Here is a 15756-nt window from a genome sequence, read left to right on the forward strand (position 1 = left end):
TAAATTTACTTAGTTGAATTTTATTATTAAACTTGAAAAGTTATAAATTTAATTCATAGTCTTTAATTGAATTATTTTTAATTTCTATACTTTTCAATTTTTTGAAAATTTAATCTTAGACTTAAATAATAGCTATTAAATTTATTAATTTTTTTTGTGCATAATAATAAATAAAAATAGTATGTTGACATGACATTTCATTTATAATAACATGTATGTTGTATTAAAATTTGAAAATAATAAAATTTAATGAATTCTTTGAAAATAATAAATCAACAATTATTGTTTTGTTGACACTGAAATTTTAGAACTCGAAATGTATAGAGGGTTAAAATGGACTCAACAAAAATATAAAAACAAAATCTATAATTTACACATAATATAAGGATTAATAACATAATTTAAACCAAATAAAAACAGGGTAAATACATCATGGCTATGTATTATTGGATAAGACTAAATGTTTCTACATACGACCGCAGAGAATCTTTAATTCTTTATTGGTTACTGTTTAAACATTTCTCCGGCATTTTTTTATTTTCCCCGCGCTTTTTTCTCTGCGATGCTGGATGCTCTAACTTTCCGCTAAGTTCATCTTTTACTTTTCAAATTTTAATTTTATATTTCATTAATTATGAGAAGTAATTTTATTGCATAATTTTTATTGTCAATGCATTCTTTGATTTGAGATTGTTATAGAAGAACATGAATCAAGCGGTCTTAGTTTTAGCTCAAGTATTTCCTTGTTTCTTAATCTCATTTTTTTTCGTTTTTTTTTTGGCATGCTTTTGATGTTAGGATTGAGAAATTCTGAATCTTGTGATCTTGATTTAGTGAATTTATTTATTCTTTATATTTAATCAATTTATTGATCGTTGTAATTGATTTTGCATTTTGATGGATTTATTGGTTATTTGACAGAGTTCCACAATTTGTTCACGTAAATAAGAGAAAAGTAGAGAATTTGAATTTTTTTTCTTTTTTATAATTTGTGGCTTAGTGTGGTTTTGAGCAGGCTATTGAATTTCTGCTTTATGGATACTAAAAATTGTGGATTTTCGGGAAGTTTTAAGCTAGTAGTTTCATTTTAAGAACTCATGGAATCACCAGGTGATAACATTTATGTATTTATTGCGCTGATTTAATCGTGTTATTAGTGATTGGTTTAGTTGATTGTGTTTATTTTTACTTGTAGTCGGTGGTTCAAGAAACACATCAGTTGTTGTGGTTGGGGTGGATCCTGGTGAAGTTTATATTGTTGTTAGCTTGTCTACTAGGATTGACACTCAGGTGATTTATGTTGATCCAACAACTGGGGTGCTTCGTTATCATGGGAAATTTGGCTTAGATGTTTTTAAGTCAGAGAAAAAAGCTTTAGATTATCTTACCAATGGATCACCCTGGTTATGTAAGAGTAAAATCCATGCCAAGGCAATATTGGGCTATGCTGCTTTGGGAAGTTATGGGTTACTTCTTGTTGCTACAAGATTAGCTGATACCATTCCCTCTTTGCCTGGCGGGGGATGTGCGTTTACAGTCATAGAGAGTCAATGGATCAAAATACCACTTCATAATCCTCAACCCCAGGGTAGAGGGGAAGTAAAGAATATACAAGAATTGACTGAGCTAGACATTGATGGGAAGCACTACTTTTGTGAGACAAGAGATCTTACTCGACCTTTTCCAAGTCGGATGCCTGTGCTTAGTCCTGATCATGAATTTGTTTGGAATGGATGGCTTTCAATGCCTTTTAAAAACACTGGGTTGAAGCAGCACTGTGTTATTCTTCTACAGGTTTTGCTTCATACTCGTATCTTTATTTTAATGCTAGTTTTCTTAAGAAGTTACAAGCTTATGACTATGTCCTAAAATCCTTTTAAAGTTTTTTTCTCATCTCTAGTTGTTTACACTCCCCTTTTAGTCCTTGTAACCTGTGTTTGGATAGTTTAACTTGTCTTTTCTTACATTCTCTGCCTAATCTACTACTTTAATAATGGTTTATCATTGTTTACGACACAATGCTATGATGTATTAGATTTACTTGATATTTTGATACTTCTTACTTTATATTAATGTATAGGGTTTTGCAGAAAGTCGAATTTTTGGTAGTTCAGGTCAGGTAGGTGTTGTTGCTCTCATAGCTCGTCGAAGCAGGCTGCATCCCGGTACTCGATACTTGGCTAGGGGTATAAATTCATGTTTCAGCACGGGTAAGATAATCTGTCTTAAAACAGATCCATTCTCTTAGAACCTTTCCAGTCGTTGGTTATCAGGAGGAATTTTTTTTTTCTTTTATACAAATAGTTAGCTAGGTTAATCAAAGCATTCTCTTATTGTAACTGCTCTCTTTTTCCTTTTCGGTCAGCTTTTTGTATTTCAAACTAGGAGGAGATTGACAATAGCTTACAGTGCATAGCTATATTGTTTCTTTGGGTTACAATGATGATTAGTTTATCCACATAAGTAGCATGCATGAGATGTGGCATGGCACCTTTTGTTAGAGCTTGATTTGTAAATGTTTTCAGCTTTATGCAACATAACTGGTTTTGCAATCTCTTAATGACAATACCCCTGATCTATGTAAGCTATTTTGAGCAACTGGAATGGAAACAAAAAAATGAGTTCAAGATGTGTATAACCTGAAGGTAAACCTTCTATTCTAGTGTCTCCATCCGACTGCATCTCGTATAACTCAGGATTTGTATTTTATGTCATGTCATGTCATGTAGATCTAAGTTTCTTTATTTTTGTTTAAATTAACTTGTTTTTCATTTCATTTTGCATTGCTAACTTTATCATAAATTTTCATCACAATTTGTTATTGCATGTTTTACTTGTAACTTATCAAGAATGTTCACATTCATAGGGAATGAAATAGAGTGTGTACAACTTGTATGGGTGCCTAAAAGGACTGATCAGAGTGTACCTTTTAACACATACACTTGGCGACGGGGCACAATTCCGATCTGGTGGGGTGCAGAACTAAAGATCACTGCTGCTGAAGCTGAAATATATGTTTCAGATCGGCATCCTTATAAAGGAAGTCTACAGTATTTTCAAAGATTAAGTAAACGATATGATACTCGTACCTTAGATGGTGATACTGAGGAAAATCAGAGCAAAAAGGCTTTTGTTCCAATTACATGTATCAACTTGCTTCGAAATGGTGAAGGAAAGTCTGAACGCATTTTAGTTCAGCATTTTGAGGAATCATTGAACCATATTAAATCCACTGGCAGACTTCCTTGTACCCGAATTCATTTGATGAATTATGATTGGCATGCTCGGATAAAGTTACAAGGTGAACAACAAACAATTGAAGAATTATGGAAACTCTTAAAGGCGCCCACACTGGCTATAGGCATTTCTGAAGGTGATTATTTGCCATCACGACAGCACCTTAAGGATTGCAGAGGTGAAATCATCTACAATGATGACTTTGAAGGGGCTTTCTGCTTAAGATACCATCAAAATGGTGTATTTCGTTTCAATTGTGCAGATTCTTTGGATAGAACCAATGCTGCTAGTTACTTCGGGGCACTGCAAGTGTTTGTGGAGCAGTGTCAGCGGCTACAGTTATCTCTTGATAATGATTCGGCATATGGATACCAGTCAGTTAAGAACTATGATGGCTATACTGCACCACTCCCACGTGGTTGGGAGGAACGATCTGATGCAACAACAGGGAAAACTTACTATGTTGATCACAATACGAGGACCACAACGTGGAATCATCCATGTCCAGATAAACCATGGAAGAGATTTGAAATGACATTTGACAAGTTCAAGAGATCAACAATTCTATCACCTGTATCTCAGCTAGCAGATCTTTTCCTGCTTAATGGTGATATCCATGCAACACTATATACAGGTTCCAAAGCCATGCATAGCCATATTCTAAACATATTCAATGAAGAAGCAGGAAAATTCAAGCAGTTTTCCGCTGCACAAAATATGAAAATCACTCTTCAAAGGAGATATAAAAATGCTGTTGTGGATAGTTCGCGTCAAAAGCAGTTAGAGATGTTCCTTGGAATAAGGCTTTTCAAGCATCTTCCATCTGTTCCAATTCAACCTTTGCAAGTAGGTAATTCTAGTGCATGTCTGGATTTTCAGGTTATTGTTACAATCTGACCATGATGATAGCCTTGTACTGTCCTGGGATTGCAGTACATGTTTGGTTTTTCTTTTACTTCATATGCCTTTTCTTTATTATATATTTAGCTTGACCTTATATAGGTAAAAGGAATTTTTCAAAAAAATTGAAAATGGCCTTGGATACTAAACTCTATTTCTGAACCAAACTCATTGCTATCTTGTCAGCTACTTTGGTGCTAATTGGTTATAAGAAGATAATAAGCCAATATGTTAGTACAAGGATTTAGTATTCGGAGTTACTTTGTGCGTCCTTTTAACTTGGAATATTAGTTTTAACTTATTAGAGATTTTGATTTTGTTTTAAGTGTACATTTTGTTTCATCATGAAGGGTTTTTGTTCTTGTCTAAAACAATTTTCGATTTGGAAAGAAAGTCACAGGTGATTTGCTGTTTATTTGTATCAGCCCGCATTAATTATCATACTGTTCATCACAGGTACTTTCTCGTCCATCAGGTTTCTTTCTTAAGCCAATCAGAGGCATGTTTGAAACCTCTAATGGTGGAGATAGTCTGCTGAGTTTCAAGAAAAAGGATCTAATCTGGGTACTTACAGTTCCCTCTTCATCATCTAGGAAAATTCCATGCAACTTAGCAATTGTTATTTGCAGGGAGATATACCCTTCTTTATTGTGTTGTTTTTATTCTATGTTGGAATGCATTTGCAGGTTTGCCCTGAAGGCGTTGATGTTGTTGAAGTTTTTATCTATCTTTGTGAACCCTGCCATGTCTGTCAGCTGCTACTCACAGTTTCCCATGGTGCAAATGATTCAACATATCCTTCAACTGTCGATGTGAGAACAGGGCGCAGCCTAGATGGGCTTAAACTGGTTGTTGAGGTTTGTGCACTTATATTGTTGCCCTCTGTGAATTGCCCAGCTTACTTTGGCTTATCATATTGTAGCTTAAAGTGTCTACCTTGAAATTTATATAAACTTCTCTAAAGTTCCCTCCCCTAAAATAGCATGGTTTTTTCATACTTTCTGATTTATTTGAATTCAACTAGTGTTCTAATCTTATTTTTGACTGTGTTGACAGGGGGCTTTCATACCCCAGTGTGGAAAGGGGACAAATCTTTTGATTCCCTTAACAGGCCCAATTAGTGCAGATGACATGACTGTCACTGGAGCTGGTGCATACCTTCCCAATGAAGCTACATCTTTATCATTATTGTATGATTTTGAGGAATTAGAGGGAGATTTGGACTTTCTTACCCGTATAGTGGCACTTACATTTTATCCTGCTGCTTCTGGAAGTCCTACAACTCTTGGTGAGGTAACAATAGTCCTCAGAAATATGTTGCTTGATGTACTTAATGTCTTTTGTTCTAAGTCTGCATCTCATTGTGCAATTATAATAAACGTGTGCCTGCTGAACTGTGTGGCATCTGCATGTAGGTAGAAATCCTTGGAGTTTCTCTCCCCTGGAATGAAGTGTTTGCTAATGAAGGGCGTGGGGCCAAACTAACTGAGCTTGCAACGAAATATCAAAAGGAAACCAATCCTTCTTTGTCTGGTTCTGACACAAACCCCTTTTCTAGCACTAGTATATCCGATGAAGCTGTGCCAGCATCAGCAAAGCAGGGTGCTGCCTATAAAGGGTTTGACCTCTTACCTCCTGGTGACCTGTCCTCTGAACCTGTTACTTATCCAGTTACAGATCTCGACCAAGCTTTTGTTGGTGGCTGTCATGGTCCTGAAACAGATTGTAAATCCTCTACATCCCAGGATAGTAAGCCTCAAGAGAATGGTTCCGAGAAGTACTTAAATTGCCTAAAATCCCTTGCTGGGCCAAATATGGTATGTGACTACTTGTTGCTTGTATGTTTCCTTGACCTCATATGTTTCCTATGAAACACTAAATTGGTCCTCACTGAGTCAACTGAGTGCTACTTATGGTTCCTTCTTGTCTCTATTTACCTTTTTTTTATCTTCGGTCATTCCTGTTTCTTGATGAAGTGATTGCTCTTTTGTATTAATGGGTTTATAGATGAATATTTGTATATATTCAACATCCTATATCACAAATAGAAGATAAATAAGAATTGGTCATGGAAAGCACATGATGGGATAACATTCCCATAGTTATCATATCTGTATTGAAGGTCATCTCTGATTAGAGATTTGCTCAATGGTTTGTTGTTTCAATTTATATGCATGCACATGAGGGAGTGTGAGGATATACAGCTTTGAATTTTTCTTCTCTGAATCCTCTTACATTTTTTACTTGGAATGATCTCTACTCCATTATTTGATGTCACTTTGCTATTTTGGCTGATCATCTCTTTTCCCCATCCAAACAGTCTTTTGCTGATAAAAAATACTTTTAACCAAAAATACTGTAAAATGATCAGTAGTTAAACTTGAAAATAATCCCTTAAGCAAGAATTAGTCTCCAATGTGAAAGATCTGCTCAATTGAAATTCCACTGTATCTCCTCGTCATCAACTCTGCAAGAGATGTGCTGAGTTTTTCTTTCTTCTTTTTTTGGTCACAGTCATTTTTAGCTTTTCCTTTCTGCAATTAGCAATGAGCTCCCTGTTTGTTTGAAGCATAACCCAACTAGCTCAAAAAATGAGATAAATTCCTAGGAACATTGCTGTGAGGCTAAAGATGATATATCTAGGGGCTTCAGTTCCCTGCTTATCTCAATAGCAGTATCTCTTCTAAATTAATGTTCAAAATGTTATGAATATTCCACCTCTTCCACTTTTGGATTTCATTGTACCACATTGCTTTCAACGTTTTCAGTGCTGCATGATCTGAATGCATGTATTTTTTTATCTTGAGGATTAAATAATGCATATTATAATCATTTGGATCACTTAAGATAGACGAATATATAATTTTTAGGTGCCAATCGTCGACCTGATTGAATATAAAACTTGCCATTCAATTTATCCAATTTTGCAGGAAAGAAACTTACACTTCCTTGAAGCAATGAAATTGGAAATTGAACGTCTCCAGCTTAATCTTTCTGCAGCTGAAAGAGATAGAGCTTTGTTGTCTATTGGAACAGATCAGGCAAGCGTAAATCCAAATATTTTGCTTGATGAATCGTACATGGGAAGATTATACAAGGTTGCAAATATCCTTGCATTGCTTGGACAAAATGCTCTTGAGGACAAGACGATTGGCGCTATTGGTCTTGGGAAGATCAAGTATAATGTTATAGATTTCTGGAACATTAGCAGAATTGGCGAGAGCTGTTCTCGTAGGATGTGTGAAGTGCGTGTTAAGACTAAGGCAACTATATCTTCATCCTTGATGGTATCATATAAAGAAGGCTCAGAGTCTGTTTTCATGTGTTCTCAATGTCGGAGAAAGGCTTGTCGAGTTTGTTGTGCAGGGGGAGGAGCCCTTCTTCTGCAAAATTATATCCTGGAAGAAACAAATTGTAATGGCTTGTTAAGTCATGGTAGCCAAGTTGATCGTACAGCAAATCATTCAGTGATACTGGACACTGTTATTTGCAAGAAGTGCTGTCATAAGATAATTCTTGATGCATTGGCCTTGGACTATGTTAGGGTGTTGATTAGCTCACGAAGAAGAGCCCGTGCCAATAGTGCAGCCAATATGGCTTTGGATGAGGTAATGGGATCCTCATTCCTGGATGGCCTTCCTGACAGAAGTCATCCCTATCGTAATCAGCAAGGAGTTAAAGTTTTGGAACAATTACTTTCTGGGGAGGAATCACTTGCTGAGTTCCCATTCGCCAGCTTTCTACACCCGGTATAACCTCGGCTTTTACTTTGATATGTTTGTTCATTGTTTTACTATTGATGTGATGTCTGGATAAGTTGTAGGTTGCTTCATGCTTGGTCTAACCACTTCCAGAAAACTGTAGGTTGAGACAGCTAAAGATTCAGCACCGTTCTTGTCATTACTCACTCCACTGGATTCTGGATCATGGCATTCATATTGGAAGGCTCCCCTTAATACTACCTCTGTTGATTTTGTTATTGTGCTTGACACACTTTCAGATGTCAAGGGAGTCATATTGATTGTAAGTCAATGTGGTTATTCTGAAGCTGATGCTCCCATGGTTAGTGTAACTCCTCTTTCTATACTTCTATCTTGTTAAAGGCTATGGTCTAGTAGTATCCTATCCATAATAAACCCTTTATTGTGCATGTATAATTCTTAAAAGCAACTTGAAATTAATATCTATGATCTAATGTCGAACTTTGGTTGCCGTCTTAAGTTAGTACCTTTTCTCTGTTATGTTTTAACGTGGAAATGTTGAGCTTTAGTTACAGTACATGAACAAGGAATCTATTTGTTTTTGTTATATTACATATGAAATGAGCTACAATAGGAATATACGATAAACCCTCTCCAAGGCCATTAGTCCCCATTCCCCTCTTTAATATCCAATCCAAAGACCTCTAATTGAGAAATGAATTTGATATTGCTATCATGGCTTAGAATGATTCTTGGATATGCTTTCTTTAAGCTGTTTTCATTCTCAAATATTAAATTCTAAATCATTTTTGCCCTAAAATTTTCTTATAAAGGAATGCAAGATAGTAATTTAGTAACACATTTGTATTTTCATGTTGTGTTTGAGTAATTTAGTAACACATTTGTATATTCATGTTGTGTTCGTGCTATAGAGGTTGATGCTTTTATGGTCAGTCATTCCCTGTCATTTCTTTTTGTTCCGTTTAAACATGCGTCGATCTTGTTTCATTTCTCAATGTGTCATACACCTTGAGTTTCTTTTCCTCTTGTCTAGCGATTGATTTTGGTTCAATTTCTCCTATTATTCCATAGGTGCAAATCAGGGTCTGCAAGAAACTTGAGAGGGAAGAAAGGTCCTTTATAGGAAAATGGGATGTCCAGTCTCTGATCAGCTCTTCACCGGAGTTTTACGGACCTGAAAAGTCCGGTAGAGACAATAAGCTGCCTCGGCATATAAAATTTCCTTTCACAAATCCTGTTAGATGCCGCATTGTTCAAATAACACTAAGCCTTCCCCTTCTGCGGCCTGGTTCAAGCTCCGTGAATTTTGATAAAGACATTAATCTCTTGTCTCTAGACGATACTCCCTTTCCTCAAGAAACTCGACGTTCATCTTTCGAAGCAGCAATGCCACGGGATCCATGCCTTCATGCCAAACGAATCGTGATAGCTGGAAGCCCTGCAAACGAAGAGATAGGACTTAGATCATCACAAAGTACTGATCAAATAAATTATATAAACCGGTTGAACCAAACTCCGCAGTTAAGATTCAAGGTAATAATTGTGCTTTAGTGATCTCTAAGTTCATATCTGTGTGTGTGTGCATTGCTTTTGTTAATCCTTTGTTCACTTTTAGGTTCCGATTGAGGCTGAGAGGCTAATGTACCATGATCTCGTCTTAGAACAGTATCTGCCTCCTTCTTTACCGTTGCTTGCCGGATTCCAACTGGATGCTTTCAATGCGATAAAGCCTCGAATTACTCATTTACTGTCTTCAGATGCAGATATCTTGGATATATCAATAACAAGCTTAGAGGACAGGCATATCTCTCCAGCTGTTTTATGTATTCAAGTATCTGCAATCCAGGTATCTCTCAAACCTACCTTTATGGTACTTGTAAATTTTTACATGGAAATTGATGAATGGATCTATGTGTCCGACATGGTATGTTCAATTCTTTTCAAGTTTTTCATGTATTTGGAGAGTATTTGGAGGATTCTATCTCTAAACCCCATATCGAGATATATACTAGGCATGGTTTTTCCAACGTAGCTTTATTCTCGTTCTTTTTACTAGAGGAATGCACTAAAGTGAAAACCGGACAATGGAAAGATTCCTTGGCAGCTGAATCTAGCAGGTCACAATAGCTTCAACTTTCAATAAGTCTTGGACTTTGCTAACTCTAACTCTTAGCCCATAGCCAATTTTGTGACGGTAACGGGGCGGGTTGGGTAGCTTTTTGCCCGCCCCAGTCGTAATAAACCCAACATATGAGACCTCGACTCAACCTGAAATTAAATATTAATTTACCTATTTTGAACTCGTCCCAAAAAAACAAAACTATACCGACTCAGTCCAGTCCAAAAAATCAAAGCTATACTCAATTTCCAGTCATCTCTAATCATAGAGATATAGTTTCATATCATGACCTATGACTGAAATAATACTAATTTATTCAACTGTGCTTAAGGTCATTGACTGCCCTATTACAAATGTTGCCCCATTGACTAAACTTGGGAAATTTTCATTGTGCGGATTAATAAAAGTTATTCGTATTTTCGATATAAAAAAAGAGTTACAAATATTAAAATTTAAATCATAAGAATACCAATTAAGTTATTTCTCCAAAAATACAATCCTCCTATTCACTAGCAATTAGATTCAATCTCAACTTAACCCTGCTTTTATTTGTTTGTCCCTATTTCCTACAACTTACCACATATTTGCAGGAAGGAAAAGGATCCAACATGGTACCTATTGCGGAATATAGATTACCAGAGACCAAACCAGGAACACCTATGTTCTTTGATTTCCCTAAACAAATACAAACTCGAAGAATCTGTTTCAAACTCGTCGGAGATGTGTCGGCATTCGTGGACGATACAACGGAGCAGGATGGTTCGGGTTTTAGAGCTTCACCTGCAAGTTTATCTCTATCAAACAAAATCAAGCTGTATCACTATTCATATAATCATTACGATACCGGTACGTATCGTTACTAAAATATGTACACGTATTAGATTATATATGTTTGTACTCTATAGTTTGTATGTTAAGTATCGGTTCATATGGATAAGTATCTATTTATATCGGTTAATACAAGAATTTGATTTTTACTAAAATATAATATTTTTAATTGATATAATATATATGTTGGATTTATTTGAAATTTTATGCATATATCAAGTATACTAAATTTGATAAACGAACTATGTGAATAGAAAATACAAATATACAGTAGAATTAGTCATTAGTTGCGAATAAATTCGACCGGGATGAGTGAGTGTCAATTAAAGACTGTTGTTTTTGTGGAGTTTTTGAATGTCAATTCGAATATCAAATTTATTTAAATTAAATTTTGACTCCTTCGAAATATAACTAGCCTATATGTATAGCATTCGCTCATGCTCACAGATCAATTTAATCTTACGAAAATATGCTCAGTTTTAAACTTTATTTATAGGAAGCTTGCTAGAATATTTTTAACCTTATCAAATTGAATCAAGTTATATAGTTATTCGTATAATTAATATGATACCAATATGTATCAATATTATAAAATAATATATATTTGTATATTAATATCGATCAGATTCAATATATAAATATGTACATTTTTATACATTTACAAATGATGATTGTACTATTTAGTACAAACTTTTGATTTTATTTTTTGTTTTTTGTAAATTTTTTAAACCAATATCTAATAGTGTAATACATTATAAGATGCTAAGTTTAATTTGGCAAAAGAAAAAAAATCAATTTAACTTCTATAAATTTTAAGTATTATAATAATTCTTACATGGAATATAAGTAAAGGGTTTTATTTTATATTTAAAAGCTATGTTTTTTTTAAAATTTATTTTTAATAATATTTATTATTTATTTTATAAATTATGATTATTTCTAAATAAATATAACTTAATTAAATAATTGCTTGAATTTGATTTAATTTAATATTAAATTGAATTTAAAATATTCGAACAATCAACACAAATAATAAAAATAAAAAATATAAATAATTTAAAATTAATATGACTTAATCAAAATAATTTAAACTTAAAAAATTGAGTAGATTTATAAATATAAAATGATTTAAACAATTTAAACCAAATCAATATAAAATTTTATATGAATCAAAATGCAAAGTGATCAAAATTTGAATTGATTTAAACATAAAAATAATTTAAAAATTGTAAAGCTCGAAATGATTTGAATTGAAATAAATTATAGTTGTTAATGATAAGTTTTTTGTGTTAAAATTGTTCATGATCGGGTCGAGTTAAAACTCTATTACAAAAATATTTTTAAGCCTAAACTTGAGCTGAGCTGAGTCTAAAAATAAAAAAATAAAAAAAATACTTAATTATGAACCTAAAATTGCAAAAAAATCGTTATTCAAGCCCAGCTCAAAGGGGATCGGATAAAATGGGCCAGTCGGGGCCACTGGCCCGAAAGCAGGTATGTTCTACCCATCATCATGGGCCTTCATCTTTAGGGTTTTAAAGTTCTGTACTTCGCCTTATATACGCTTCTCTTCTCTTCTCCCTCTCCCTCTCTCTTAGCCGTCTCTTCCTCCTCCACTTTCAGATCACCAAAACCTTCAACAATGGTAACATTACTTTCCCTTTTTAACTGAAAAAATGATTCTTCTTTATGAAGGGTTTTAAGCTGAGTTCAAATTTCTTCTTTTTAAACGATCTGAAAACAGCTTGAATGTAGTGAAATCTCATGGAAATTTTTTTATGTATTTGATCATTTTCCAATCTGGGACTTTTTCAATCTTCCAATATTCACTTCATAATTTGCTTATTAATGGACTTTTTCTTCTGGCTATTACATTACAGTCATTTTATTGAAAAAATTCAAACCTTTTTGGTTTCTATTTCTTTGATAACAACAGTGGATGTTTCTCTTTGTTGATTGTAGGGCTTTGTTAAGGCTCAAAAAACCAAAGCTTACTTTAAGCGTTTTCAGGTTCCATTCAAGAGAAGGAGAGGTATTAAGTTCATATTTTTTGTGATTATTTTGTGTTCAATTTTTTCTTAGAAATGCTATTGAATTTTGGAATGTTGAACTTTTTAGTCCTTTGAATGCCCTTATAATGTTAATTATTTTTTGAATTTATTGTGTGTAGAGGGAAAGACTGATTACAGGGCTAGGATTCGCTTAACCAATCAAGACAAGAACAAATACAACACGCCTAAATACCGATTCGTTGTTCGATTTGTATCCGAAAATCTGCTTGTTCTAATGATATGTTTTACTGATTTTATTATGTATGGAGAGTACATAATGTAGCCTTTGAAATTGATATGTATTGACTGGACCGGTTAGTTGGACCCGTTGGATTGAGAACTGGCTGGGGTACTGGTCTGAGAAGATGTATTAGATTGGTTGACCTGGGAACTCGTACGGACTGGTTGAATTGGAATTTTTTAATGATTTATTTAATAGAACTGGTTAAACCAGCAAACCAGTGGCCTGACAAGTTTGAGCACCAGACCGATTTTGAAAACTTTGGGCAAAAGCTTACTAGTTCAAACAGTTGCATTAGGTTCTCTAAACTGATTCGTTGTTCGATTTGTATCTGAAAATATGCTTATTTTTTACAATGTCTTATAACTTGTAGTTGATAAATCTTTTGTTTTCATACCATGGTTTTATGTTGTCTAAGCATAGCTCGTTAAGTAATTTAATTATGCAACCGTTGCTGACATGGATCACCATGTCTTTGTTGGGTTCAGTTTTCTAGTTTGTAACTTTATTTTGATTTATGTTTCAAACCTTAACCTTTGTGATTAGAGCAACAAAGATATCACCGCACAAATAATTTCTGCCAATATTACTGGTGATATGGTTCTTGCTTCGGCTTACTCACATGAGCTTCCTCGTTATGGACTTGAAGTCGGTCTTACAAACTATGCCGCTGGTAAGCTATTTATTTGACGTGGATTGTGTATTGATAAATCAGTTCTGTTTCTCATATATACATTTGGCCAGCTTATTGCACTGGATTACTTTTGGGACGCCGTGTCCTTAAGTTGCTTGAAATGGACGATGAATATCCAGGCAATGTGGAGGTATTTTACATATACGATCTTGCTACCATATTATGGTCTATTTCGTGTAGTTTCTTTATTGAAGGTTTATATATTCCTAGGCTACCGGAGAGGATTTCTCAGTTGAGCCAACTGAGACAAGGAGGCCTTTCCGAGCTCTCCTTGATGTAGGACTGATCAGGACAACCACTGGAAACAATGTTTTTGGTGCACTAAAGGTATGATAAAAATTTAATCACAAGTGTATCTGTTTTAGATATAAAGCTGTTGGCTTATAGATTTGATTCAGAGTGATCGTTTCATTTCTTTTTTTGTCGTGAATTGTCCACTTTTGTGATGCAATGGCTGTTAGTTTGTACTGTTTTTCCTTTAAGTTACCCTTTTCTTTGTAAGCTTGGATCGAGGTAGGAGACCAATTCATAGCTGAAACATTTATGCGTGCCTTTTAAGCATTTGATTTTCATTTTTGGTCAAGAATTCAATCTAATGTAATCGGTTAGGGCTTTTGATTTACTCGAGTTTTAAACTATCGAGTTAATAGAATTTGCTTTTGTCAGGGAGCTTTGGATGCCGGTTTGGATATTCCTCATAGTGATAAGAGATTTGCCGGGTTCTCCAAGGATAGTAAGCAGCTTGATGCTGAAGTTCACCGCAAATACATTTACGGTGGTCACGTAGCCTCATATATGAGGGTAAAAAAAAGCTATCTGTATATCATTGTTCATCCCATTTCTTTGTCATATATATAGTTTTGTTAGTTAATATAATATATGTTCTTGTGTAGATTTTGATGGAAGACGAGCCAGAAAAGTATCAGTCTCACTTCAGCGAGTATATTAAGAGAGGAATCGAAGCAGATAATATCGAGTCCTTGTACAAGAAGGTTCACGCTGCTATCCGTGCCGATCTCTCTGCAAAGAAGTCTGAAAAGGCTCCTCCTAAGCAACACAAGAGGTCGGTTTTCATCTGCAACCTGTTTCGTTCAGATGCTACGAAACTCGTACAGCTTGAAATTTCTCTATGCTTTGTTTTACCGGGTTCGTGTTTTCTAATTGCAGGTTCAACTTGAAGAAGCTGACGTACGAGGAAAGGAAAGCTAAGTTGATTGATCGATTACACACCCTTAATGCTGCTGCCGGTGCGGATTCCGAAGACGAGGACTGAACGTAGGATGCTGATTACGTAAAATACTGAACTTGTTTACCTGCTTTTAATTTTACTGTTCTACTGCTGTTCTATAAAGAACTATTTGAGGTTAATTTCTTTTATTGTTTAGGTTGAGCTTATTTACTTCTCAATTTCAATTTTGTTATTAGGAGTTCTGTACTTTTTTTTTTTAAACAGTTTTTGAAGGCAACTGAATCATCAGATTCTTGTGAAATGCGAATTTGGCTTTGAGTCAAAATTTTATAGAGGTTCAGATTTTTTTTTTGCATTTTTGTGGGTAAAGATTGTAAAATTTATAATCCAATCCATCTTTCTTTTATTTGTGAGCAACTTAATGATTAAGGGCGAGTAAAATCCGATTTGATTCAAAAATTTTGATAAAAAAATTTAAATTTTCAATTAAATAGTTCGAGTTATTTGAGTTAATCAAGTTATTTGGATCAATTTAAACTAAAAATTTAAGTTTTTCTGTTTAATTTGAATAAGAATTATACAATTTGAGTTATTTAAAAATTTAAATAAAAAATGTAAAATTATGTCGTTTTGATAAATATTTAGTCATAAAGTTAAAAAATAAGATTATTATATTATTTATATGGTTAAATAATCTTATATTTTGTCTACTAGTTAAATAATCAGTCTATGTAAACGAAATATTGGGTATAAATAATAGGATTCGTTAATTTGA

At 34.2% G+C, this 15756-nt stretch overlaps 2 protein-coding genes across 3 annotated transcripts; both read left to right on the forward strand.

The window, feature by feature from the left end:
* Positions 1-534: 534 nt before the first annotated feature.
* On the forward strand, positions 535-11016 carry LOC107927348 (probable phosphoinositide phosphatase SAC9). The gene is made up of 13 exons (XM_016858412.2): positions 535-1110; positions 1196-1794; positions 2081-2210; positions 2867-4083; positions 4594-4701; positions 4824-4994; positions 5194-5430; positions 5553-5954; positions 7068-7886; positions 8002-8199; positions 8931-9392; positions 9475-9705; positions 10569-11016. The coding sequence occupies exons 1-13, from the start codon at positions 1098-1100 to the stop codon at positions 10839-10841; spliced, it is 4860 nt and encodes a 1619-aa protein (XP_016713901.2). The 5' UTR covers positions 535-1097; the 3' UTR covers positions 10842-11016.
* A 1281-nt stretch (positions 11017-12297) lies between these two features.
* LOC107927517 (60S ribosomal protein L5) lies at positions 12298-15313 on the forward strand. Of its 2 annotated transcripts, XM_016858604.2 has the most exons (9): positions 12298-12451; positions 12769-12838; positions 12977-13068; positions 13645-13771; positions 13843-13922; positions 14003-14119; positions 14459-14593; positions 14686-14855; positions 14960-15313. In XM_016858604.2, exons 1-9 carry the CDS (start codon positions 12449-12451, stop codon positions 15063-15065), a joined length of 900 nt encoding a protein of 299 aa, XP_016714093.2. In that variant the 5' UTR covers positions 12298-12448; the 3' UTR covers positions 15066-15313. The 2 variants fall into 2 exon arrangements, with proteins under 2 accessions (XP_016714093.2, XP_016714094.2); XM_016858605.2 differs by lacking the exons at positions 12298-12451; positions 12769-12838; positions 12977-13068 and adding an exon at positions 13326-13425.
* The last annotated feature ends 443 nt before the right edge of the window (positions 15314-15756 follow it).

Source organism: Gossypium hirsutum, chromosome A02 (assembly GCF_007990345.1).
Source record: "Gossypium hirsutum isolate 1008001.06 chromosome A02, Gossypium_hirsutum_v2.1, whole genome shotgun sequence".
Lineage (NCBI taxonomy): Eukaryota > Viridiplantae > Streptophyta > Magnoliopsida > Malvales > Malvaceae > Gossypium > Gossypium hirsutum.